The sequence below is a fragment of the Hydractinia symbiolongicarpus genome, chromosome 14 (genome assembly GCF_029227915.1).
Source record: "Hydractinia symbiolongicarpus strain clone_291-10 chromosome 14, HSymV2.1, whole genome shotgun sequence".
NCBI lineage: Eukaryota > Metazoa > Cnidaria > Hydrozoa > Anthoathecata > Hydractiniidae > Hydractinia > Hydractinia symbiolongicarpus.
In genome coordinates, this window is record NC_079888.1 from 6,124,746 (window position 1) to 6,152,109 (window position 27,364).

The 27,364-nt window shown below is 34.1% G+C and overlaps 2 protein-coding genes across 3 annotated transcripts; both read left to right on the forward strand.

Moving 5' to 3' along the window:
• The first annotated feature begins 1,207 nt into the window (after positions 1-1,207).
• On the forward strand, positions 1,208-20,522 carry LOC130625674 (uncharacterized). Of its 2 annotated transcripts, XM_057440774.1 has the most exons (20): positions 1,208-1,346; positions 2,899-3,080; positions 3,696-4,119; positions 4,968-5,056; positions 9,271-9,757; positions 10,316-10,437; positions 10,612-11,122; positions 11,196-11,290; positions 11,771-12,233; positions 12,590-12,714; positions 12,929-13,574; positions 13,664-13,954; positions 14,171-14,440; positions 14,631-14,782; positions 15,852-16,098; positions 16,794-17,086; positions 17,170-17,363; positions 17,555-17,789; positions 19,061-19,146; positions 19,390-20,522. In XM_057440774.1, exons 1-20 carry the CDS (start codon positions 1,277-1,279, stop codon positions 19,628-19,630), a joined length of 5,223 nt encoding a protein of 1,740 aa, XP_057296757.1. In that variant the 5' UTR covers positions 1,208-1,276; the 3' UTR covers positions 19,631-20,522. The 2 variants fall into 2 exon arrangements, with proteins under 2 accessions (XP_057296757.1, XP_057296758.1); XM_057440775.1 differs by lacking the exons at positions 3,696-4,119; positions 4,968-5,056.
• A 2,795-nt stretch (positions 20,523-23,317) lies between these two features.
• LOC130625109 (uncharacterized) lies at positions 23,318-27,065 on the forward strand. Its single transcript, XM_057440183.1, has 3 exons — positions 23,318-23,411; positions 23,576-23,847; positions 26,011-27,065. The coding sequence occupies exons 1-3, from the start codon at positions 23,318-23,320 to the stop codon at positions 26,047-26,049; spliced, it is 405 nt and encodes a 134-aa protein (XP_057296166.1). The 3' UTR covers positions 26,050-27,065.
• The last annotated feature ends 299 nt before the right edge of the window (positions 27,066-27,364 follow it).

The window sequence follows — 27,364 nt, forward strand, 5'->3', positions numbered from 1 at the left end:
CACTAGTTATTTCTTGTGTGGGAAGGCCGCATGTACAGCTTTGCTTACTCAGCCAGGTTGGTGAAAAAAGTAAAATAAATTATTTAATAAGTTTTATCGTCGTACGAAACTTACATAGTCTTAGGAAAAAGGAAAGTCTTGGAAACTATCGTTTTTATTAGTCCTTTCTCTGACCTTCTCCCTTTCGGTTGGTTATTGCTTACATGTTGCTTTTGTTTTGAACTATTTGATTTTCTTATACTAATTGTCATATTAATTCTTTTAACATGCATTTCATAATTTCTTTGACGTTGAAGCTTTTACTTTATTAAGATCCGGAACTTACAGGACGATCCAAGTTCGTTCGCCTACACAATGCACAAGGTTCCGGGTTCAAAATGTTCAAAAAGTGTAAATCGATTCTTTCTTCTTAACGTTCAGTTCGAAAAAAGGCTTAATATCATAGGCGGTTGTCTAGTTGAGCGGCTGTTGAGGCTTTCGTAGCTCAAACAGTAGCTTTAAATGGACTAAGACCTCTTGGCAATACTCTCATTAAAAACAGTAACCAACCTCGATCCCAGTGTTCTTTGTCTCTTTTTTATTACGGGACGGCGTCGTTCCGTTATAAAAAAGGCACAAAGAGCCCTGGGATTGATGTTGAACAGTACCATTAGGAACTGAAAAAGTTCATCCTGGGTAAATAATAATATTAATAATAATAGCCCGTAAAAAATTTACAGGAATCGAGAAAAAAGATATCGTATATACTACTTCGGCCAAAATTATTTCCTGAATTTTTAACACGCAAAGCGGTCTGAATTCAGAGGACTGCATACAGTATTCTGAAGAGTTTCCTGGTATAAATACATGTAGCAAAATATGTTCCCAAGGCATTTTGTCTTTTTGCCAGAACCATGAGAGACTGGGAAGGAGGATGAAATGTAGCATATATTTAACAAACAATATAGATTTTCTTATATTATCTCCAACAAATTTGAGCAATTTCGATCAAAATAAAACCGCACCAAGGAAAAACATCTGCAAACACTTTTCAACCTCGTCCCCAAGGTCTTACGCTGGGAATGAGGTTAAGCACTTTTATGTCCCTAAGAACTATAAATCACCAAGATTCTGCTGACAGGTGATAAATTTCGAACTTTCCCACGAAAGGAATAAATCATGTTTTATAAATTGAATTAAAGTACTGCTTTCAGTTAATAATTGATGAGATTAAAACAGGATTAGTTTCCAAAAAGGTTTTTAGTTATCATTGGAACTTGAAAAATACTGTTATACGATGTTTCCATGGAACATTGTAAAATTTACATTTGAAATATTTTGCAGTGTGTCTGCAGCTTTACTTGTTGGTAAGTAATAACTTACGTGTAGATATTTTTCTCTTCCATGTGTGAGTAAGCTTGACTTCACTCTGGTGTTGACATTAAAGTATTGCTCAAAGTAGGGAAGATGATCAAAACAATACCTTTCCAAAGATAACAAATGTAATGATTAACTCTGTAACGCCTGATGTCTATTTGACTATTCATAACGTGTTGTTTTTCGGAGTGCAGTCTTAAGTCAACCTCGTTCCGAGCGCATTTTGCCTTGTTGATGAAGTTGATACTCCGTGATAACGGCTCAGGGGCCACAAGATCCTGGGGACGAGGTGGTCTTAAGTGTAAGGAACGCGCTGTTGAGTTATCGATATGAAAAAGCTGTGGAATAGTTATTTACTGGTATTAAATAAATTCATGCAAGATAGTTGTCCATAAAAAGAATATAAATGAATTGGAATTTCTTTAAAAAGGGCCAGGCGTGAGTAAGAGGTTAATTTTTTTATTCTGTGTATCCACTGAGCAGAGCTCAAAGCTTTGATCAAAATATGGTGTAAACACAGAGAATGACGTCATCGACAGAAGGTGACAGTTAAACACGACAACGTTAAAAATTACGCATTATTTTATCTACCTACAATCCTAGTCAAAATACGTCGAGAAAACACAACAGTTCGCCACCACAAGTAATTACATAGACTGTTTCTATATTGGAGTCGTACATTATGAACACGTAAAGTTGACTTGTCAATGCTGAGAGCAGATTTAGGGCTCCGCATCTTATAGATTATTTGGCGAACTCTTGACATTTGCTAATTGCTGCCGACGTCAACATGACAATTTTCAAATGATAGTGACAATGTAGCATTGACTGTTTATCGCTTTTGTCCTTATTCGTAAAATAACAAACAAATTTCCTTTTTCTCCATATTTTTGTTCAAGGTTGTAGAATTTGTTCCCCTCGTGGTTTTTTATTTTATTGTGAATAGTGGACTAGGAGTATTATACATTTCTTTGTTCCTTTGGAGTGAACAAATAAATGTATCTCGTTACGAGTGATCAAATTCTGATTTTCTAAAGTGATGCAACTTTAAACCTTAGAAGTTTAAAAGCAACGTTTACTAATTTTTTTCTCATCCTATTTTGACAGCAAATTTTATCACGAGAAATTATTTCAACAAGCTGTTCCCTTTTTTTTCTTCTGTATACATTACAAGAAAATCAAAATTTTGACCACGTTCTTCTTATTTATCAACTCTCCTAAACAATACACCTTTTTTTCAACCAGAAATGTAATTCTGATATTCTTATCAATAAAAAATCGTGTATTAATATTATATCTTGCAGTAATTACACAAGTGTCGTTAAATAATTAGTGTTTAACAATATGACAGGTGCTAGCAGGAGACATATCGTGTCATCAAGTACATTAGAGATGGAAACATTTATTTACAATCTACCATGTGTAAACAATAAAAGAAGAAACTTAACGCCATTTTGAAATAGCAGGGATTTTAATGCCATGATTTAGAACAATTTTAACTGATAGTTATTTTATTCGGTAGTTATTTGTTTACTTTTTTAGGATGCCAGTCACAGGAAGCAAACAATGAGACGTTCAAAGTTTTGCCACAACTGCAGATGTTGGAGCCATCAGAGCTTGCTGTGTATAATCACACTCGCACGTCCACTGCAGAAGTCTGGCCTGATCAAATGAACGTTCGAATATGGGAGAAGCTCTTTTCAGAATTTGATGACAAACTTTATGTAAGTAAAAAGATCAGAAGAAATTTTAGGTTACTATCAATTTGTGGCCTTATAAAAACTAAAAACTCAGGACTTCACAATATCACCATTTGAAACAGCAAGATACGTAATAACAAATTCTAAAGAATCAGGAAATATGTTTTCTCGGACCATATTTCAATACATAGTTGCCATGGCAATTCCCAGATTAAACTTTGAAGCAGGGTAATGACTTCTTAAATTTTCTTTATCGATAATATATTCTATGTGCAAAGTTGCAAAATATGAGGTTCTCTTGTAATTGATTTTATTCTAACTCTTTTTTCTCATGTTGTTTGCAGCATGCTACCATTTTTTAAATTTCTCTCGCTCGCCTCAGATCTCGTGACCGTGCCTAGTGTCTTATTTAAAAGATCCCGGCTGCTGACACCAGCTGGCTGCGACCTTCATCGATATATATCATCGCATATTATATTTAATAGTCACAATTGAAGAGTTTTTTAGTCATTCTATTAAAGAAAGTGAGGTGGTGATGGAATCCCCCCTTCCCTTCACAATATAATTAGGACTCTTTTTCGATCAAACACAGTAGACAAGAAAGAAGTTGTATGTAAGTGACATATAATTTTTATTTAGATTTCCATTTTTCGTTATGGTGTAACTACGTTATATGAGTATCACTGGTACTTTAAAATGTATTTGAGTTACCCTGCGAATGCGTTTTATAATGTAAAAATTAAAAACGCCTCCTACGTAGAAACAAAAGAAACACGTGTCTTAAATCTAATATCTAAAGATATTAAACGAAAGTCATCGATTGATTTCCTACCAACAGCTGTTTTCACTGCTGCATACATACTCAAAGAAAACTACCCAAAGAATTCTTCTTCTTTTAAAGTCCACTTTGCTTGGAATGAAAATAACACGTATGTTATCATCACAGGGAGTGAGAATAAAACAAGCATTGTAATTGTCGGGTACTTCAAGTACTGTTCGTTTAAATTCCATCTGACAAAAAAAGAAATGGTGCATGTCATGCCAAGTAGCTGTCGAAAGGCAGGTAAATATAGTTTCTAAAGATAAAAGTCACTTTGCAACCATGTTGCAACCATGGAGACAGGGTTACCATAATTTTCTTATGGTAACCCTGTCTCCTTCCAAAAACAGATTGCTGTTTAACGAGGTTAAAGAGGTAGCGCAATTTGCTGTAAGGTTTTGTAAATTTAGAAGCGAATCAGAAAGTTGAAAAGAAATATATCCACTTAAGGTTGAACAACCATCTGCACTCAATTTATAACTACTCATCGTAGGTCCGTTCTTAATGGTGCAGCCTGAATTTTTGTTTTATAATCACTTGTTTAATGGCTGGTGAAGATTTGTTCTCTTCACCTTCTGTTTTCTATCCGTAATTGTGTATAACCCTTATTATGACAAAAAATCGGGCAACTGGTGGAGAAATCGTAGTTATGAGGTGGTACTGCAAAAAAAAAAGCAGTTTATGAAAATCTTCCCCCTCCCTCCCAAAGGAGAGGAATTGATACTTTGTGTTACCAAAGATGGTGGAGCGTTGCGAAAGGATTAAAAGAGCTGGGCTCTAGTTTTGATTGTAGATATGCTTGATATGTGAGGAATGTGCAACTTTTCGTTTCGACAGTTCAAAGTAAATTCGTGTTCGTATTGAGTCAAAGCATGTCTAGCAATATATTTATATTATTTATTTATTTATTTTCTTAATTTTAAAATTACTTTTTTTTGGGGGGGAGAGGGTGAGGTTGGGCATTTATCCTCTCCACCTCCTTTCCTTCCCTCTCCCTGTTTGATACGCACCTGTATAAATTTTTATGACCGATGAGAAAACATTTTCGTTAACAGAGCTTTCAACATCATTTTTTTACTTTTCTTGTTTAGCACTTTATCCTTATGGTAGAAGACTCTTCAACGACGGCGTCCTGAAACAACCGATTCCACTTTTTTCTTCATATACTGCAAATATAATGGTAAATTTCTTCTTCTACATACGTGGTTTTTTTTTTAATCGTCAATTGCCTTTCTGTAAGAAATGGAACCGTCCATAATCCTTGCTAAACAATGTACAGGTTAACTATGAATCGATGGAATAAAAAAGGGGAAAATTCAGTTTCACTCTCAGGTCTAATAATAATAAACCGTAAATGATTCTTAATGCTGAAATGCGTAGGTGTGAAATTGTAAATAAAAATACTATCAGAAGTAGAAAAATAAACATGGGGAAAATATAATAAAACATAGACAAATATAGACAGATGTTTCCAACAGTCAAATTATCATTTAAAGTTCTGTAATGTAAAACATTTAGATAAATAAATTGATGTAATTGATCAAAGCAGAGAAGAATGGCAGATTAAGAAAATATTTGAAACGCCATGAAAGAAAAAAAACCCAAAATAAACAAGAACAGTCCAACGTTTAGTATAAAAAACTCGACTAACTTTGTAAACAATTTTCTGCATATGTATAACAAAAACATAATTTGAAACTTTGAACTACTATTTTCTACTTTTTATGTGCGCATGTTAAGTGCCATGTTCTTTTTGAAAAATATATTTCTTTTTGTCCACCGCTAACACGCCGCCATTTTTTAATATTTGTGTCTTGATTATTTGCCTCTTTTGAGTCACATTGGCTTAAATTTAAAAACCACCTTACGTTTTATCCTTTATACTGCGCGTTCGGCCATGGTAAGCGACAAAATTTTGCTGCCTAAACAAAACACTCGTTATTTGTGTCGCAGTAATGACTGAATAAATATGAAAACAAATCCAAATAATTCAAACCACTATATTCGTACAGAAAGTACTATATTTGTTAATTTCCGTCAACGCTACGCGGGACGGAATTTATAAAATCGCCTGATGGAAGATAGATATATATCCAGATAGAGACCGAACAGAGCCCGGATGCTGCTAAACTTGTGTCCAGGCTAAAAACTCGGAACATGTCCGTCTTCTCGAAAGCCAATGAAGATGCTTCATTTTAATCTCTGTCAATTTAATGACCAATCTGAACAGAGATTGTATACTCTTCGTGTGGCTAAAAGTGCTAACATTTTGTTGTTCGCCCCTTACTGGTCTAGTTGGTCGTTGTAGCTTTATTGATGTAGCTGGGGAGCTAACCACTATTTTTTAAATTCGTGTATTTTATCAGGTAAGAATTATTTTACATATAAATGAGAAAAGTGTACTATCTCAATTTTTGGTGCTGATCTCTTTTTGATTGGTACGGACATACCCCTTTTAATAGACTGAAATTACTTAGCTACTTACTAGCTATATTTATCGAGCTAGTTATATAGCTACACAAAATAGTGCTTAATTAGAGCCCTTTTTTTCTTAAAGAGTCATCAACAAAAAACCTTTGAAAACTTTGAAAACCCAAAAAACCTTCGTCTATTCCATATCTTTTTTTGGAATCAGAATAGTGTGTTGTTTAATAATACGACATATAATAAAATTTATAACTCTTTTACACAATCGTTTCTTGTTCCTTTTTTGGTTTAAACTGAAGCACAACTTTATGTGGGGCTATGGGGAGATCGATAACGAAGAAAAGTGTGGAAATTTAAGTAAAAAGAAATATCTATTGTATAATTAGCTGTATGAGCGGCTAATTGTACTGTACGCACCATATATATATATAATTATTCTGCATCGGCTAACTATTCTGTTACTGGCTAATTATCACTGCTCCCTGAGTGCCTATTTTGTTTGAAAAACTTTCTTGTATCAGTATCATAAAATATTTTCTAAGATTTCTTAGAAAAGACTTGATTTTATAAATTCTCACGAAAAGGACCATCAATTTATCAAATCCGAGAAATTCATTAATTCTGTGTTTACCCTTTTTTGTTTCAACTTGTTGAATTCAATTTGGCAATTGAAATTGCAAAAGTTAGACATGTTCAACTTTTTATATTTTGTCAAACAAAGCAATGACCAATAAATGTCCTTAAAATGAAAAATTGCAACTAATCAGACTCTCGAAAAAGAAGTTCAAATTTGAGAATTCGAATCAAAAAAGGATAATAAACGCTCAAATTTGTTAAATTCAATAAATCCATTTTAACAAAATAAATCCTGTATTGTCCACAGGTTTCCAAATCATGCATCGCCTGCTTAATTTGTTACTTGTTTAACAAAGATATTAAAAGCCAGCTTGAATAAATTTATATACATATATTTGTATATATAATATACCTTGTGCATCACATGGCATTGATTTGCATCCTTTTAATAAATTTCCTTTTCAAATCAAAGAGGCAAAGAGAGGTTAAAGAGGCAATAATTAAACAAATTGGTGTTAATTCAGTTTATGACAAAATTGTATTCTTGTTTCTTATTTTTAAAACGTACTTTCTTTTTCAGATCAGCTGTCATCAAACCATGCACCATCAGCATTTTCAAAAGATTTTCAACAAAAGAGTAAATTTTAAAGGCCTAAATACTGAAATATTCAAATGCTAATGTATTTATTGCTCAATTAATTAACAATGAACTACTTCCTTCTTTTAAATGGAACTCGTTCAGAAGTTATTATATTCGAATTGTCAAGTTTATACATAACAAGATTTGTATTCTGGAATTTTCCTGATCAGTTTTGAAAATATCCAGTTAAAGTTTTAAACTGTATTTATAATACATCATATAGCTGTTATGAAAATTTCATTTTTAATTTTTTATTTATTGAGTTGTATTTTAACATTGCAGGTTAGTTACAATAATGATTGAGAATTGGGATGTTTACCCCATAATTCTCTGTTTTCAAGGTCTACTTCAAATTTCAGAATCTTTTAGGCAAATGACGGAAATCTTACAGCCGCAGGGCTTCTTGTTTTTAATAATTCTAGCTAGAAAAATCCACAGTATTTCTCATTTAATCCATGTAACACATAGATGTAATGAACAATAATTTAGAATATAAAGTGCACCAAAAAGAGTTTAAAAACATTCAATTCGTAAAATTTAAATCACTAAAAATGTTGTTCCATGATATTTTATTGACCCTCCATATATCTCCATACATATTAAAATCAGTTATTATTTTTTTACGTACGGTGTTCCGAATCGTGTTTTTTTTTGTGATTTTGTGTAAGATTTTATGAGTAAAAACGATATGCAAGATCAGTTTAGATTACCAATTAATATTTATCAAATGCGTTTGGTTTGTCTGATTTTTTTTTCCAATTGATTCATTTTTGTGGATTCGATTGGGAATCTGTACGAAATGTAAAAAAAGTTGACCTATCTCAAGCTCTTAGAAGAGAAAAGAAACTTCGACATGAAGGGGAAGAAACAAGAAGAAGGCATCAAGAGAAGATAACCTCTGTAAAAAATTATTAAAAGTTGTGACAAAGAATTTGACACAACATATGATTAGCTTAAGTGTTAAATTAAGTGATTCAAGAAGCAATGAAACCTGTGGTAAAGTAGGCTACAACAACCGCTAAATAATGCGAGAGAGAAAAGACGAAAGGAATCAAAGCTGAAACTGCAGAAGGTTAAAGATAAACGTGATATTTTGACGACGGAAAAAGGTGAATTGAATCGCTGTGTCTTTAATGTCCAATTTATAATTAAAGAACTGGAAATCATTAACGGGTACCAAAGGATGCAATTGAAGATCACAGGAGCAAAATTAAAGATGATAATTAAACCTAATGTAAACGGCTTTACCCTTGAACATTTTTAGAACTAATATTCCCGTACAACTTAAATCACTAAAAATGTTTACCTTAATCTCTATTATGTTAAGGTTTAGGTTATTCAGTCTATTTATTGCATACGGTCACTTAACTTGTGTTGCCAGAGAATCTTTATGTTACTCAGAACAATTTGTTGTTGCCGGCAACAAGATACAATATCAAGTCGATTTGATTTTGAACTTTGTTACCAGCAACAACAAAAGAGGTTATGCGTATGAATATTCTCGTCTCGCTACAATTCTGATGCAACCTTTTTACGCGTAACCAATCACAATGCAGCAATTTTTCTGAATGTATTTTTCTGCATGAACAATGTTGCACAGATATGGCGACACAATCAAATTCTCGAGCGATAGTAACAAAATTAAATTTGTTACCATTGCCTGAAAAAAATTGTCTCATGTCCCTGTGGCTTTATTTGCGGAGAGTCAACTTTGTGAATATCCATTATTTAAATTAACATCCCTTCTTTAGGCATGTCAAAGCGTTCTACTTTTTGACGAAAAACATCAAACATCGGTGAATTTACTTCAATCAACTGAAAAAACATTTATTATAGTGTATTCGAATCAGGCTGTTGAACAATGTGATTGGGATAAGCCATATTTCACCAAAGATCCTAACAACAAAACTTTAGGTGTTATATCACGTGATGTAAACAACATTAGTGCTAATCATTTCAAACCAAAGCAAGTTTTAATATTCACTTACTTTCGCACATACAAGGGAAAAAAAATCACTTTTCAAGTCACTTTAACATCTGACGGAAGCGACACGTACGGCATTTTTAATTATGACGCCGTCACTTCACAAGAGTTTTTAATTGGATACAGAGATCCGTTTTGTGGCTCAACAAACTTCTTCAATGCTAATGAATCGAAACTAGTTGATCAAACCTCAAACATTGGTATACCTGGGAGACACGTGTTTTTATTGCCATCGCGGAATTGCTCCAAAGGAAGTAAGACGTCTGTATATCTATTGTTATTATTAACCCTATTTCTATGAGGAAGGTGCTCATTCGGCAGCCTATACCTTTTTATTATGTTAACGCTTCGAAACAAAGCATATAATAAGGCGAAAAACGGTTTTAATTTGACAGTTTTGCTCATTTTTAAGTACTTTCGGTGTGTTAAATTAAAGTCTCTTTTTGACCATGCATATGTGAGGGCTGTAGCAATGGCCGCCATTATGGATTTTTTTCCCACTTTTTTCTTGAAGAAGACCAGCAGACTAAACTTGTAATAAGAATAAAAATTATTGTCTAATGATCTAATAATCAAAGATCATTTTTTTTTCTTTTTTTCCTTCGTTTTGCCTGAAAAATGGAGATTTTAGTAAACCCACGCTTAATGTGTTCACTAGAATTTAGAATTAAGAGGGTGTATGGAGGTTGGAATAATACGCAACCTCGTTTCTATGACATTTTGCATTTTGATGAATTTCGTAACGACTTAGGGGAAAAGAGACCCTTGGGGTGAAAATGATGTTTATAAAGCCAATTTTTCCATATTTACAGTGTTGTACAACTTTGGGAAAAAATACAACGACACTGAAATGAGAAAGGGATATGAGTACATAGAAGATTGGACCTTAATCCATCCAATCCCGTTAAAGAATAAAATCTTGAAAAAGTTATATGTAAGATCTGTTTGTTTATTTGTTTTGTTTTTTGGTGAGTAAATGTGTGACCTCTGAAAAAAAAATAATTCGTTCAATATGTCTTTACGATCTGCTTTTTGCCATAAAATAGCCAATTTAATAACCAATTTGAAAATAATTAATTATTATTTTTAGATCACTTATTATTTTTAGGTGAGTACCAATGGAATAATTTCAGAGATCTACCTTTCACATGTCAATTTCAATGAACCAAACACATATTTCGCTCCATATTACATACAATTTAATACCACGCTTACTGGTACCATTTACTATAGAGAAACACAGGACAGTGATACTCTCGCGCGTGTGAACAGGGATGTAAAAGAATTACGCGGGAATTCAACCAAGATGGTAACAGCCGTTATTGTTACTTATTTTGAAGTTAGCACGAATGATTTTCCTGGCCACAAAAACACTTTCCAGTTGGTCATTGCTCATAACAACATCAACAGTACATTTGTCATCATGAATTTTCATCGTTTGGACACCCGGGGGTCACCGATTTCAGTGCTTTCACAAAAGCCTTGTTATTTTCATGTGTTGTTAGACCGAAGTGTTCCATTTTCACCACCCAAATATCATGATCTCGTGCGCTCGACAAATATGAATGAATTGGGGAAACATATATTTCACATCAATGATAGGCAAAATTGTGATTCAGGTGGGCAAACAAATACTAAAAAAGTTCAAATTTTCTTTTTTAATTTTTTCTTTAACATTTATCTTTCTTTTAGCGATATATCCATACGGGCAATGGAAAATAACGAGCAATATCATTGATTTGGAAAAACCATTTTTGCTGTTTTCAAGTTATGCTTCTCGTCTTAACGTAAGTGTAAATGTCCACGTAGAATTATTCTGTCATTAAGGACTCTAGCTGCAAAAAAGCTGCCATATGAAATTGTGACGGTAATAATGCAATCATGAATCTTCGGTATAGATGAAAATACCTAGAAAAGTTTTCGCCTAAACTATTGAGTGTTATAACATACATTCCAAAGTTTGTAAGGTACCTTAAAATAATTAAAAAATTAAACGTACTTAAAACTAACGTAAAATAATACCGAGTGACTTCGTCTGTACGACTTCTGTACAACTTTTGTACGACTTCTGTACGACTTCTGCACGACTTCTATGCGACTTTCGACTTTTGTTCGACTTTTGTACGACTTCTGTACGACTTTTGTACGACTTTTGCACGACTTCTGTACGATTATCTGTATGATTCGTGTGAAGTAATAAGATAGGAGACACATATTATGCTATCTAGAGAGTAGTGCAATTAAAGTAATTTATTATCAAAATTTAGCTCTGTGATGGAGTCATCCTAATTAATGAAATTTACACAACAAGTGTCTCCGTGAAATTCCCATCATCTAAAACGTTCATTTCAATTTATTCCACAAGTAGCAGCTGCTTGACTTCTTCATCTTCATTTTATTACGATGTCATAACTGAAGACAACCCGCTTATGAAACTGGCTGCTGAAGATATTGAGAAAGCAACATTGAAAAAGTTTCATCCAATCAGCATGTTTCTCGTCACGCACACACACCAAGCTGCGTTTGTGTCCGATGGAAACGTGACATACGTGATTTTAAATTATAATGAAGTAGATGGTAGCGATGCTTTAATTGGATACAGCGAACCATTTTGCAGTTCGATGAAGTTTTTCAGCTCTAACGAGTCGAAATTTGTTGATAAAACCTCAAATATTGGAAAACCGGGAAGGCATGTTTTCTTGTTGTCGTCGCAGAATTGTTCCAAAGAAGGTAAGTTCTAATAACCTTTTCTGTTCACAAACAAGGAGACTTCCGTTTAAGCTGGTTTATATTTATTTATTTATTTACTTTCGCACGTTAAAAGATATTCCCTTGAAAAGTATTCACTCATGTTTTTCGTGATTTTGTTTTGTTTGTTTTCTGAAAAAGAAGAAATAAGTTAACCTTTTACATTTCAGCCTAACCTCACTGTTCTTATATAATTGTTCTTATAAGGTCTATAATGCCTTAATATCTTCAAACTAAATATTGCAAGAGCATAAAGATGAAAATGTTTTTACTGTCAAAGGTGCGTTCTTCGTTTAATTATTTTCATCTCATTCGTGCTCCTCGTTTTTTTTCTGCAGAGTTGTATCCATTTGGTGAAAAACATGGAGATATAAAGATGAAGAAAGGGGACAATACAGCAGAAGAGTTTCATTTGAATGTTCTTTTACCACTAAAGCATTCCAATGGTGTATCTAAGATTTACGTGAGTAGAAATGCTAACCGTTTGGGATGAAATCCCTAAGGACGCTAAAACTTCTCGTTACTCACTTATTTACTTACTTGTCTGTCTAACATACAAGTGAACGTCCTTAGCCATGGATGATTCTTTGATTGTCACAATAAATTTTTCCCTCAAGCCCGTTCCCAATCGAAAAATAAATGTTTCCAATTATACTAAATCAATTTTATTTTTCTAGATCAATACAAATGGAATAATATCAATAGATCAGCCAATTACTTACAGATTTACCCACAATCCAGGCGAGATTGAATACAGAAGATTTATCGCTGCTTATCATTTAGATCTGGACACATCTTTAAGTGGGTCCATCTACTACAGACAAACAAAAGACAAACTACTTATTAAACGTGCAAAAAATGACATAAAATTACTCAATGCAACTCAAATTGACGTCACTAATGTCATCATAGTGACGTATTTTGACATACCCTTCCGAGATATACCAACGCAAAAAAATACCTTTCAGATAGTACTAGCCTACAACAAGAAGAAAACTTTTGTTATTTTCAATTTCCATAAGTTGGAAGCAATACACGAAAAAGCGTTAGCTTGGATAAACAATGGACCATGTTACAGCAAAATTATACTAAAACATGCCCCAACCAGCAATCCGTATGACCCGTACAACCCATATAACCCGTACAACCCATACAATCCATATAACCCATACAACCCATACAACCCGTACAACCCATACAACCCATATAACCCATACAACACAATTTACCACTCCTACGAATACCATGATCTCACCAGAAGTTCCAATGTCAACCGAATGGGTAAACATATATACGAAGTGGCAGATAACCAATGTAATGTGGGTAGGTTAAGAGACTTTATTGTATTAGTGACGCCAGTGTTTTAGCCACTAATTATTGCATAAAAATTTTTTCTGATATTTTATATTCAGGTACAATTCAACATAGTTTCCTATACCTTCGTGTACGTTCTAAAGGTTATGATAACGTCATAATAGACTGGGGTCTTTCATTGTCTTCGGAGGAGTTAAAAGTACTGAGAGCAGGCATGTGGGATACGCCATGGAAATCTATCTGTTCAGGGTTATCAAGCTACAAGATTGAAGGTTTACGTCAAGATGAATCATACAGAATTGAATTTACTGGCAGGTCAAAACTTTACCTTACATTCCGGAATACGAAATATACCGGCTGGATAAATGACGTAACGCCTTTAACGATAGGTTTGTAAGTTATTTTCTATCTCCCGTTTCAATATTGCGTGTCTGTTTATGTGCATGCGTGTAAAACACACTACCAGTAGCTATAAAATGTATGTTTCCTTTAGATTTAAAGTGCTAAACATTCTCAAGATAACATCTTATACTTTATAGCACCCCAAGCCTTAATCCCCAAATTTACATTCCAGAGAGCTGTCCCTGCAAATCTCCAATTTCTAGATCCGCCATTCGTTGGTATGAAGAAAATAAGTCTAACACAAGCAGCATTATATTGGAATACTCCAGTGATGTATATTAGTGACCTTGGAATTGCCTTGATAAACATCAGACACTATGATATTGAGAGATATTCTCAATCTGTTTATACTCTACAAGTGACAGAAACAGAGCTTGTGGTAAATGGAAGCATTGGATCAACGCACGTGTTTGAAGTAGCTTTAGTTGTGAACAACCATTCGGTGGCAAGTAATACTACCTACACATTTGAAGGTATGTGAATTAATGCAAGATGTAATGGGAATATTCTGATTTTCCATCAGACTGCGGCTTATATCGCGCACCAGAATAGCTGACTTTTGTCAGCTAGTTTATTTGAAGAGGCAGCTTTGAAGAAGCAGCATGCAGTAAAAAGCAATACATTTTCGTTGAATAATGCTAACTACCATTTTTCTCTTTGCAGAACCAAAAACCGACGAAACACAAAAGAAGATTATCATTTCTGTATCGGTATCTGTGTCTGTATTGGTGGTATCTGTTGCTTTGTTTTATGCATACTATCGAAAAAAGTATAAAAAACAGCCAAATTTTTTATTACCACAGAGTACTGAGAAGGTAAATGTTTAAGATAAATGGGATTATAGTAAGCAAGTAAGTAAGTAAGTAACGGGAAGTATTAACGTCCTTGAAGATTCCATCCTAACGGCTGGCTTTTCTTCCCCTTCGACTGTAACTATGTTACATTACGTATAGGATTGTTCTAACTTACTTGCCTGCTACAAAATCCGGTTATCGGTCAGTAGATGGCACCAAATAGGCTGATAACACTTTATTTAAAGTGCACCGGAGTGGGGACAAGCCGAATACGCTACCACTACACCATCTTCGCTTAATGAATATATCACATAAATACAATAAGTAACATTAATAAATATAAATTTATTGCATAAATTTTAGGTCAGTAAAGCAAAAACATTTAACAAAAATTAAAAATTTTAACGCTTTCCATAGGTGCTCTTAATCATATTAAGACCATGTTTACACGTTGTAGATATAGATCGAATTTCATACTGGATAGACTATCTGTCAACACAAAACTGAGCCTATCCAATATCAAAACGGAATGACATGGTGTGAACAAAATAATCATAACAGAATGGCGACGTTAGACAGTGAACAATGTTCATGTTTTAACCTGATGTATTAAAGGAAAAGCCTTTTTGAGTCAGTTCTTTTAGGTTGGCTTTCATGCACATTCCAAAATAATTTCTGTCCGAAATAATTTTTGTCCGAAATGATATTATCATTATTATTATTACTATTATTTACCCAGGGTAGCTTTAGTTCCTAATAGAACTGTTATTAACAAGGGTCCTGCGAAGGGATTCTAGTGCATTTAAAGGTCCTATCTGGGCTACGGAAGACGTGCAAGCACAGCAGCAGCTCAACTAGACAAAGGCCTAAGATATCAATCCTATTTTCATGCTGAACGTTAAGCAGAGAGAATCAATTCACACTTTAATGGCATGACTCGGCCGGGGTTTTATCCCAAGACCTTCCGCACTGGAAGCGGAGGCTCTACCACAAGGCCACTAGTATATATATATACATCCACGATGTGTGAGTTTTTAACAGTCTTGTTGTTTGGATTGCCATTATAAAGCTGAATAATATACATTTCTAGCTTGATCCTGATAAAAGCCTTCTTGACCAATGCAACAACTTAAGTTATGACCCAAAGTTTGAATTTCCAAGAAAACAACTTTCAATGGTTAAAATACTTGGCGAGGGCGCATTTGGCCAAGTTTGGATGGGAACAGCGAAACATATGGACACGTTCAAACCAAGAGAATCTGTTGCAAGTCGAAGTATATTTCGAAGTTTCAAGCGAATGGCAAAAAAGACCGTAGTAGCTGTAAAAGCCTTAAAAAGTAAATTTTCTTCATTATTTTTAGTTCTTAGTCTTTTTAACTCTACGGAGGTTCTAACAAGAAATTCGTCTGACTTAACAGTTGTCTGAGATGTCCGAAGTTTCGATAACTCGTGCAGTCTATAAAATACAACTTGTCGGGATTTTAATAAAGTTTTTTTGTAAAAATAAAAAATACATTAGTATTAACATTTCATACTTTTCAACAACCGTACGCGCTTTTTACGTTTCTCTCCACTGCGTGCCGGCATATTGATATTGAGAAATAAAAACTATCAGGAAATCGTGTTATCTTAATGAAATTTGCAAGAATTAGATTTACAATTCGAACCATTTGTCATACGGTTTTTATGATGTCCCAGTCATACAAAGTTTTTTCGCTAAAGGGACCGAAAAAGGTGGTACGACTTACTAAATATTCGACATATCCGGGGTACAGCATATCCAGAGTATTCACTAGGGTCGTAAAATCCAAGGGGCACAAGGCATGACTAAGAGAATGTCCCAGTTACCCAGGGTACATTTAAACGGGATTTATAATATAAGTGCAAAGTAAACCAACAAGTATTTTTAAAATATCCCACACAAAACACAACCAAAGAAAATGAAAAAATAAACTATAATCTATAATCTATTTATTTGATACCACATAGTATGAACGTTGTATTTCCAAAATTTTTTTGTTGTTCAATTTAGGTAATGCCACACAAGTCGAGTACAAAGATCTTGGAAACGAATTGAAGCTTTTAATACATATTGGTGAACATAGGAACATTGTGAATCTGCTCGGTGCTTGCACAAAAGATAATAATTTATTAGTTGTCTTAGAATATTGTTCGAATGGAGCTCTGTTGGATTACTTACGTGTACACGAGCACGATTTTCAACCAACATGGCATCATCTAGACAAAACGCAGATTAATCTTCGACAGCTGACTTGGATGGCTGTACAAATTGCTGATGGTATGAGTTTTCTGGAGGAGCAAAAGGTATAATATGTGTTTTTTTATGATTTTTACTTTTTTAAACTGACTTTTCTCTCTTTCTCGATGTTCTATTTCTATGATCTTAGTGTGTGCATCGTGATCTGGCCGCAAGAAATATTTTATTAACCGAGTTGATGATCGTAAAAATTGCTGATTTTGGACTTGCCAGGAATACAGATGGAAAGGAATTCTATAAAAAAGAAACGGATGGTAATCTACCAATCAAGTGGATGGCGCCAGAAGCATTGACCAATCAAATGTATACATCTAAAAGTGACGTGTAAGTTACTGTATTAAGATCTCGTTTTAATGATCGTTGTGTTTTTAAGAACGCAAGAAGGGTTTTCGAGAGGACTTTAGAGAAGGAATTCTTGGTTAAAATTTACTTAAAACCAGATGACAACATGAAAAAATTCTGGGTTTTCTATAAACGACATAAAATCATATTAGACAAATTTTGAATATTTTTAGCTGGTCCTTTGGAGTTCTTATTTGGGAAATATATTCCTTTGGGGCATGCCCCTACCCAGGAGTGAAAAATTCAGATGTAGGAGATTATCTTAAAAGTGGCAAACGAATGGAAGCACCGAAACTTTGTCCAGAAGAATTGTATCAAATCATGCTTCAATGTTGGTCAGCACCAATGGATTTGAGACCGAAATTTGTGGATTTGAGAAATAATATAGACCGCATCATCATTTCTTACGTAAGTTACGTGTCTCTGAGCATTTTTTGTTATATGTATACTTTTTTAATTAGTTAACTGATAAAGGTTTAATTGAAATTCCAGGCAGTCATGTAAAAAAACAAAAATAACAGAAAATTAAAAGACCCGAATCAATTTCCAATTTCCTTTCTTACCGATCTTTTTTTTCTAAAACCAATACCTTTTCGACCCAAACTTTATTGACGAAAATTTTAGTAGACCCTAGTTATTTGTCAGGCCTTATTTTCGTTACCTATTTTTAAAATATAAAAAGTATAATAAGCAAATGGGAGATGTTACCGAAAAATAAAAATTAATGTTAGTTTAGGAACATTTCAAAACTTCTGGACCTTTATTCTTAAACAAATATTAGTTTCTTCTTCATTTTTTCTTCAATGTTTATATGTCTATATTCGTTTGACACTATTAAGATCGATAAAGGATATTGCTAAATCTGTCTGTCTGTCTGTCTGTCTGTCTGTCTGTCTGTCTGTCTGTCTGTCTGTCTGTCTGTCTGTCTGTCTGTCTGTCTGTCTGTCTGTCTGTCTGTCTGTCTGTCTGTCTGTCTGTCTGTCTGTCTGTCTGTCTGTCTGTCTGTCTGTCTGTCTGTCTGTCTGTCTGTCTGTCTGTCTGTCTGTCTGTCTGTCTGTCTGTCTGTCTGTCTGTCTGTCTGTCTGTCTGTCTGTCTGTCTGTCTGTCTGTCTGTCTGTCTGTCTGTCTGTCTGTCTGTCTGTCTGTCTGTCTGTCTGTCTGTCTGTCTGTCTGTCTGTCTGTCTGTCTGTCTGTCTGTCTGTCTGTCTGTCTGTCTGTCTGTCTGTCTGTCTGTCTGTCTGTCTGTCTGTCTGTCTGTCTGTCTGTCTGTCTGTCTGTCTGTCTGTCTGTCTGTCTGTCTGTCTGTCTGTCTGTCTGTCTGTCTGTCTGTCTGTCTGTCTGTCTGTCTGTCTGTCTGTCTGTCTGTCTGTCTGTCTGTCTGTCTGTCTGTCTGTCTGTCTGTCTGTCTGTCTGTCTGTCTGTCTGTCTGTCTGTCTGTCTGTCTGTCTGTCTGTCTGTCTGTCTGTCTGTCTGTCTGTCTGTCTGTCTGTCTGTCTGTCTGTCTGTCTGTCTGTCTGTCTGTCTGTCTGTCTGTCTGTCTGTCTGTCTGTCTGTCTGTCTGTCTGTCTGTCTGTCTGTTTTAATTACAAAAGTTGGTTCGACAGAACGGCCCTATGATGCATTTTCTCTATTTACATTGCAAGACGTGGTATTAATTACAGATATATTTCCTCATGTAGGAGGAAAGTTTCTTTGGTAGACAGTACATCGACAAAGTTTTAAATCTGCCAGCATCAAGTAAATATCAGAAATCTTCTTTTGCAAGGTTAGTTTCTTGATGAATTTCTTCTTTTTGTTCTTTGGAGATTTCATTCTTTAAACAAACACGTGGAATTAATTGTCAGCGAATCCGTTGGCATATTGAGAAGAGACCCATGGAGTTAAAAAGTGATTATGAGGGTTTAAGACGGTATTAGGTTGTAAAATCGTTGTTTACTTTGTTTCACAACTACTTCACCAGTTTTCAAACATCCTTCGCCACATGTTAACATCTTTATGTTTTTCACAGGAGCAATGCATACACGTTTCAACAAGAAATAAAGGAAGAAGTAGTGTTACCAGTGGATGATAGTTTGTCAAATGGTGCGGATACCGATGATGCGTACTTTGCATTTGACATTACTGACGCAGAAATCTTAAACCAGGAAAAGAACACGCACGAAGAGATTGATTTCAAACAAGAAGATATCCCCAATATAAGCGAAGGAGAATACGTGGGAATAAACAGTCAACAAACAGAAGCAGAATAATATTTAAATAGAAGCTTGTGGTAGTTGACTACTTATGTAAAATATTTGAATACACGTATTATGGAGCTTCACACAGGGAAGAGTAAATTATGTCTGTTGTATGTATGTTCAACATAAACTAACTCTAGATACGTGACAAACAGTATAAAACACATACTCGCAAACCACAGTACTAATTATAGAACATTACAACACGTAATTATCAAATAAACGATCTTCTTAATTGAAATAGGTTTTACCACATGCAAGGTAAATCGAGAAGACATGTTTCTAAAGTAGGGATTTTATGTTAACAAACCTTGTGAAAGCCAAACATTGCCTTTCATTTTATTTGCCCGTTTGTCTTATACTTACCCGTAGGTTTTTATCGTATCGCTTTTTACTTCATTTTGTTCTTCGTTGTTTTATGAAAAACATTTTTTATCTTGTAAATACTGATGTAAAACACGAGAAATGTAACGAAATATGGCATTGATCAATGTTCTGAAAACGAAGGTATTTGAGCACTTAAAATAAAATAGAAATAATAGTATTTTATATTTGTAAATGTGTTAGCAAGAAAATGATAACTCTTGCTTTTCTGTACACGCAGACAACCTGTTTGAAAACATCGTCGTCATTTTTTCGTCCTGAGCACATAATCAATCGCTTAAAAAAAAACTGTAGTGAGTTTAAAGAGTACTGTTGTCATTCTGAACATTTATACAGGATAGCCAATTTCGTGTTGGAAACACTGTTGTTGCTCCTGTCCTCTGAATTTATACATAAGGTATACCTACCTAATATCCCTCATATCGCATGGGTTGGACCATAGGGTGAAAAAGGCACTGACTAAGTATACCCACGCTATGTACTGAACCATGACCTTATGACTACGAACTGAACCCCTTGACTGCTTCGTCAAATCTCTCCGAATAAATGAAACCTTGAATTACGGTCACTCTCTTCAGTCCAAATTTAACACAAAATTTTCAAATGCATGGTAATGAAGGAGGTCATTGCTGTTCAGAAGTATGGCTACGGACGGGGTTTCGTTCAAAATTTTTCTGATTTTTGGCTGATCTTTATGGTTTTTGCGTCCAACAAACAAAATGCGAGTATTATTATACCATTGAATCAATACTTCTTTTTCAGCAATGCAGTATTGTGCATCCGCTGAATCAAACTTTCCTTATACAGATATATACAGAAACAATAAAACAGGTGTATAATTCCTATTATTGCCAAAACTTTGACATAAAAAAAAAACAAACCCAAAACAGTGGACTGCGATATACATATTTAACAATGGATCTAACAAACCGTTGGTTGTTGCTGAGGAGCACGGTCGCAGATACCTTTAGAGAATAGCGATAACCAGATAATTTTGAAAACGAAAAGTTAGATATTGGAGTTTTCAACTCTTAATTTTTCTTTTTACTCTCGGTTTCAATTAATTTAAACTTTAAAATACTTTATCATGTTTTGTAGCCACATAAATCATATAAATACAAAAGTCTTTTGTGTCTACAGTTACGCCATTAAATTTTGTGACTTTTCCTAAGTTTTATTAAGCTTTTTTTCGACAAAAATTTTTTTTGGAATTATGCCGAACACTTTTTTATGTTGAGTAGAATATAAAAACTTGTGACTTCTTAGTTAGACTTCTCCAGGTCCAACGGACAACAATTATAAAAATTACACAGGGGGTCGAATCATCCCAACCCCCCCCCCCCCCCCCCAGCATTAAGGAGCCCCTAAAAGGCCCAGCACGAGCATAAGGTTAAGATATTGTCAACATACAACGTTAGGAGCATCCCAACTAAGTTTATGTGACTACAAAAGAGGCAGCTAATGCAGGCACAAATTAGAAACAGCGGCGTTTTAATGGTGGACAAAAAAACACATCCAAAACTGACATTTTATCGTTAGCTATGTAAAAACGCAGATATATGGCAATTTGATTGTGAAATTGAGTTATACGTGGTTTCCCTACAGAAGAAAAGAAACAAAAGGGTAAAATATTCAGACGACTAACTGTAGTACCAAACCAAACTTCAACAATTTATAGACGCACTGTTTTTTGTTTGTTCTTGCTACAGATTCAATTTGGTATGCTTTCAAAAATATGTCCCACTATAATAAATATTATAATAAATAAGCCTCCAATCGTTTTTTTTCAAGGCCTAAAGCTGCATAATTTTTTTCAAAAATTATTTTAAACCGTTCAACCCTGGGCTGAATTTTACTGCCGGCGGCAAAAACATACTGTTTATTCAAGTTAAAAATCTTACTGTCTCTTTAATAATAGCCGTCGTCTGTCTCTGCGCGAAATGGTACCGCGCGAAATGATGCCGCGCGAAATGGTACCGCAAAGAGCAAGACACGCAGTACACGTTTTCTTCTACAAGAAACATGTATTGAGCTTAGGCTCAAATGCTTCTTATTTGTTTCTTATTCTCAATCGTTTCAAAATCATGCTTTCCCGATGAACATACTTCCTACGTGAGAAAAATCGATGCAGATGTTTTCCTGTAAGTTTCTTTCGCCATAAAAAATTGCATACAACTTCCGCTGATTTTTTTTTTCACTGTTGGCTATGCTAGTAAAAGAGGATGCAGATGATGGGAACATTTTTGATTTGTTTGACTTTTTAATGCTTTTTTGTATACTTTTTGGTTCTTAGAGAAGAATATGTATTAGAAAAAATTGTTTCTTGCCTTTCTGAGCCTGCCCATGTTTCTTAGACGTTTTTTAGATTTTTACCAATTTGAGCCTGTTTCTTGTATGCATGTTTCTTGCAAGAAAACAACAAAAACGTCTACATAACCCGTGGATTTATCCACAAGCCACCGAAAAATCTTAAATAGTACGAAGTTCATTATTTTTGTTCCAATGAGTGAGACCTCAAACGTATCTCAAAACATTAAAAATTAGAGGTATTTCGATAATGGTCACACGAGCAAAGAACAAGTAACCCTAACAAGTAACCAATCAAAAGGCGTGGTGAGTATTCTGTTAGCAGAAATTTTGTTTGCCAGTGGCAAAAAAAAAAAGAACACTGGTTTACATTTTTGCGATGTAATGTTTTAATTTGAGGACATTTCTCACACTGGTCTGCAAGTGAGTTTGTACTCTCAATCGTCGCCTAAAGAAAAACCCCTAATGAATTTCTTCCAAACTATTATAAACGAGTTTAATTTCTAATTATTTCTTGTTAACCTGTTAGTCATTTTTTACCTTCTCTGGAAGAGATTAAGAAGTTGAGTGCAGTATAATCTTTTCGCAGTTTTGTATCTGTCCGACTTTCTTGTTGATGTTGGGAAAGCGTTTTCAAGAAAAAGCGCTCTTAATAGATAAGATATATTTCGCTGTTAAAATATTAACACCTTTAATGCTGAACTAAAGTAAAAAATCGTCTCATCTATCATATAATCCCGCCGTACTATAAAGAATTGAAAAAAGGCCTTGGGACGAGGTCGTTACACATATGGAAGTTGCCAGTGTGGAATGTTTTCCTGGCGTAGTATTTGGCTAGCAAATAGAAAAGTTTTTTTGTTTGTTTTTTTTGAAAATAAACAACGTCAATTGACAACCTTTTTTTAATACTTTTGTATGACGAGAGGTCAATCAGGACTGGCGCCGTTATTCTATTGTATTGCCATAACCAATCAGAACTGTTGCCCATTATTATTCTAAGAAAAGAATATGGCACTAGCGAGTTATTTTTATCACAAAAATACACCCATAACAGACATTCATAAAACACTAAGTGGCGAACGCGCTCAGATTTTGTTGTGGAGTATTTTTAATACTTGTCGTTGTTAAGGGTATTTACATTATATATAATATATATGTATATATATATATATATATATATTGATTTAAAATAATTTAAGAAATAATTTAAGAAACAAGATAGAAAAAACATAGCTGAAAAAATAAATAAAATATTTTTATTTTTAGAAACTTTGGGCGGTTGTACACAAGATGGATATTCTTATAAATGTGAAAGCGAAGTTGATGGAAAAACTACAAGTGTTGGTGTAACATTGGTGAAATGCAAACCACCAACAATTAAAATTGAACTGACCATTGAAGCGATAGGGTTAAATTACGAGAAAGAATTTGACTCTTCGACAGATATTCCAATCCCCGGTGCATCACTTGGTGGACTTGCTGGTCTGTACATTAATGTTCAGTTGAAAGATGATTCTAACGATAACTTACACATCAAGGTATGTTGTTAGTTACACGTGTTAAATATCTAAATTCTTCTAACGACATTTTGTGTTCTACTTTAAAAATTTTATATATTTTTTTAATAATTTGTGCGATCTAAACTTCAATGACATGTATTTTCTACCAACAAAAATTAACTAATCGCTTAAAATTCTCCAGTTTCATCGAATCATAAATAAAATGATAATGATAAATAAATAAAAAGTCAATATTTCATTATTTCTCGTATATATTTTGATGTAAGTCCCTTTGTTGTGTGAAAATCATGTTTTTGATTGAATATCTCTTTTATAGCTCCCGTCAGAATTAAGAAACTTGTTAAAGAAACTATTTCTAATAAAGTGACCTCGGTTCTAAAATAATTAAAAAACCCTGAATAATTGCCTCCTGGAAAGCTCCCACTTAGGACAATTTTTTCCTGGATATTTCCCCCCTACCCTGAACAATGGCCCACTAATTACCACGATTACATGAGAATACATTTTTCACCAATTTTTTTAAAGAAATTGAAACCTTCTATGATATATCTCGTTACTTATTGTTAAAGGGATTCTTGCTTTTTCAATTTTTTTTCTCATTTTTAAGTTATTCAAGTTTTTCAATATTTATAATCCGAGATCTGATGATGTCATAAGAAAGTTTTAAAAAATGCTCACATTATATTTCTACCTGTAATTAAAGATAAAATCATTCCTAAACTACAAAACTTTACATATGTAAAAATATCATCAAGAGGATTAGTCCACACTACTCAAAAGTATTATTATGTGAGTTTGCAAGATATTTCTATTATTAATTTATGCTTACTACCGTATGATGTCATAAAGTCATTCAGAAATTTTTGAAGCTAAATATGAAAAAGGATTAGAAAATTCCCAAAAACTTGATAAACAACTTTTTACCTCTATAACATACAAAAATATCATATTTAGTGCAGGACTCTCTTAACATTGCTTGATTATGCTATTAGATACAGATGTGTTTTATGATATCAAACCCAGCTGAGGTAACAACAATGAGTTTAAAATCTTTTTCAGTGGTATTAATTACCTTAAGGCTATTTAGTGTAAGTTTTTTAACGAATAGATTGACTCGCAAATGTTCAGAACATTAAAAAGTTTGCGGTTTTATTGCACATGGCAAAGCATTTCTATAGGTGCAAAGTGTAAACAACAGACCACAGTAATCAAAGAAATTCACTCAAAAAAAGAAATAATCACTTAAAATTAGCTATTTTTTTAAAAAAAGAAAAGAATATAGTTAAAATTTAATTTCAGTTCCTCTTAGATCTTATGCTACACAAAAATTCTTTAATATTTATTAATAGCCATTTTACCCTTTGTGAGGACTGCTTTTTTACCTACACAAAAGCGCACATGTCCGTTGTTCTCAAAATGAAATCAATCAACTACGTCACGCTGACGTTAATCTATTATATTTTGCAGACTGTATTTGTTTTAAAATACTGAAAATAAAGTAGCTGTTTTTGAAAACACCATTAAAAACCAAAAATATTTTTTTTTAAATAATTAATTACAGGTCGTTTTCATATTTTTGCAATAAAGTGGGCATAATTTCTTGACCTTGACCTTCTGAGTAGTCTGGTTAATACTTAACGTTATTCAGAAAATGCGAGAATGAAGAATAACATCAATGGCGGAGATCTTACTTAAGCCGTTTTGTTGTAGCTTTATTATTTTTGGACAATGTTTGCTATAAGTTGTCCAATTGATGTTGTGGTTAAAACCGAGTTACTTCAACAAGTTTTCAATTTTTAGATCAACCTGAGGTTGAAGGCTTTCGTTTCCATAGCAACAATACCAGTCATGGATGAACGTGTTGGGCACAGTGATTGCAACGGTGGGTTTTAACATTATAGAGAGAAATGGTGACATTTTACTGCACGTTATTTCTAGTTTTACATCAAGTTTGCTTTGACTTTTTATACGTCTTGTTAAAGTTCTTGCGAGTGTGATATATTTATTTCTTTGTTGTATAATCATAGTTACCAGTCGGTTTTTGAGAAGAGACAGTATATCAGTGCAAGAAGTAGACAGTTTTACCACTCAGAAGTGTTGCTCAAGTATCTTGTACCGTGCGCCAATTAAAGCAACAATATTGTAAATTTGTCAACTTACAGATTTTGTTCTCTTTTTTAGAATTCCTTGCGTGGTGGTATTCACAAAGTAAAACGATAAGAATTGTAATCATAGTTGGAGCAATCTCACTGGTTATTGCATTATTTTCTGGCGGCTGTTGTTGTTGGCGTTGTCGCAAAAAAACACAAGTTGTCATTACACCGGCGATGGCACCAGCCAACACGATGGTGGTAAATACACCAAATAATATGCAAATGACAGCGCCACCACCATATGCCTCAAGTTCGAAACTTCCCTATTCGAAATTACAAGAATACAATTGACAAAGCTTTACTCCAAATCAGGTTTATATAACTAGCTACAAAAAGTAGCTACAAATTATACGTAGTTATTTTTACTTGTTATTAAATGAGTGTTTAGAAATTGGAAAAGTGTACGCTAAACGTGTATCTGATGTTTAGGCAGGGTTGAATCATTTGAATTTTAACTAATTTTTACCTGAGAACATTGATTTTTTGAAGAATATGAAGAAATTAGTTTGACGTGTACAAACCGGGAGCGTCGACTGATCACAACCTCGTTCCTAGGGCATTTTGCGTTGTTGTTGAAGTTGATAGCGGTCTCCAGCTCAGGGACTATAAATCCCCGGGAAGAAGGTTGGAGTGATTTGCAATTTCAGTACTTGACGATACCTGAATACTAGTACTTTTTAATTTAACTTTTTTCGCAGGAAGGAGGGAAATGGTGTGTAATCAGAACGCTGGAACGTTTGCGTAAACTGTGATTTTATAGTCATCCCTGTGTGTCTGTATTGTATTGCATCAGCCACGTTATCATTATTGACCGTTAATAGGGCGTTATGAGGGCATTAGGGGGCGTTATGCTCGAAGTTATCTATGTCCGGAATATGGTTTCCACAGTCATAGAAAAGAGAAAAGGAAACAGATTGTTTTTTCATATATTAGGATCAGAAAATTTCAGGGAACGCGGCAACAGGGTGGTGGCACATGTTTTTCCTAAATTTTATAATACTTTTATATAGAGTATTTGTTATGTAACTAACGATTAGAAATCAGTTTTAAAAAAAGAACACATAGTTTACTTTCTTTTTCAAATCTTTTCTTGTTTTCCCCGAGTGTTTTCTTTGAAACAATGAGCAAATGTGATTAAAGAAGTGCACGATGCTGAGACCACCGTATCGATAGTTGTCTGGGCAAACGAGTGGAAGGTAAAAGTAAAACCCAGCCGCCATCTCCTTTATTGGTACCCTTGGTACCCGTCTTTTGCCTCTTTGTTGGCCAAAATGGTAGCGATAAAGGAGTAACAATGAACTTTCCGCAAAATTAGAAAAAAAACAAGAGTTTAATTTAGCAATTTAGATACGAACTTCTTGTACGCGTATTAGCCAGTTTCC

Coding starts and splice junctions, on each gene's coding strand:
- LOC130625674 (XM_057440774.1), top strand. CDS start 1,277: ATGTTTCCATGGAACATTGTAAAATTTACATTTGAAATATTTTGCAGT. Junction 1,347..2,898: donor GTCTGCAGCTTTACTTGTTG/GTAAGTAATAAC, acceptor TTACTTTTTTAG/GATGCCAGTCACAGGAAGCA. Junction 4,120..4,967: donor AAGTAGCTGTCGAAAGGCAG/GTAAATATAGTT, acceptor TTTCTTGTTTAG/CACTTTATCCTTATGGTAGA.
- LOC130625109 (XM_057440183.1), top strand. CDS start 23,318: ATGGCACTAGCGAGTTATTTTTATCACAAAAATACACCCATAACAGAC. Junction 23,412..23,575: donor CGCTCAGATTTTGTTGTGGA/GTATTTTTAATA, acceptor TTTTATTTTTAG/AAACTTTGGGCGGTTGTACA. Junction 23,848..26,010: donor ACGATAACTTACACATCAAG/GTATGTTGTTAG, acceptor TCTCTTTTTTAG/AATTCCTTGCGTGGTGGTAT.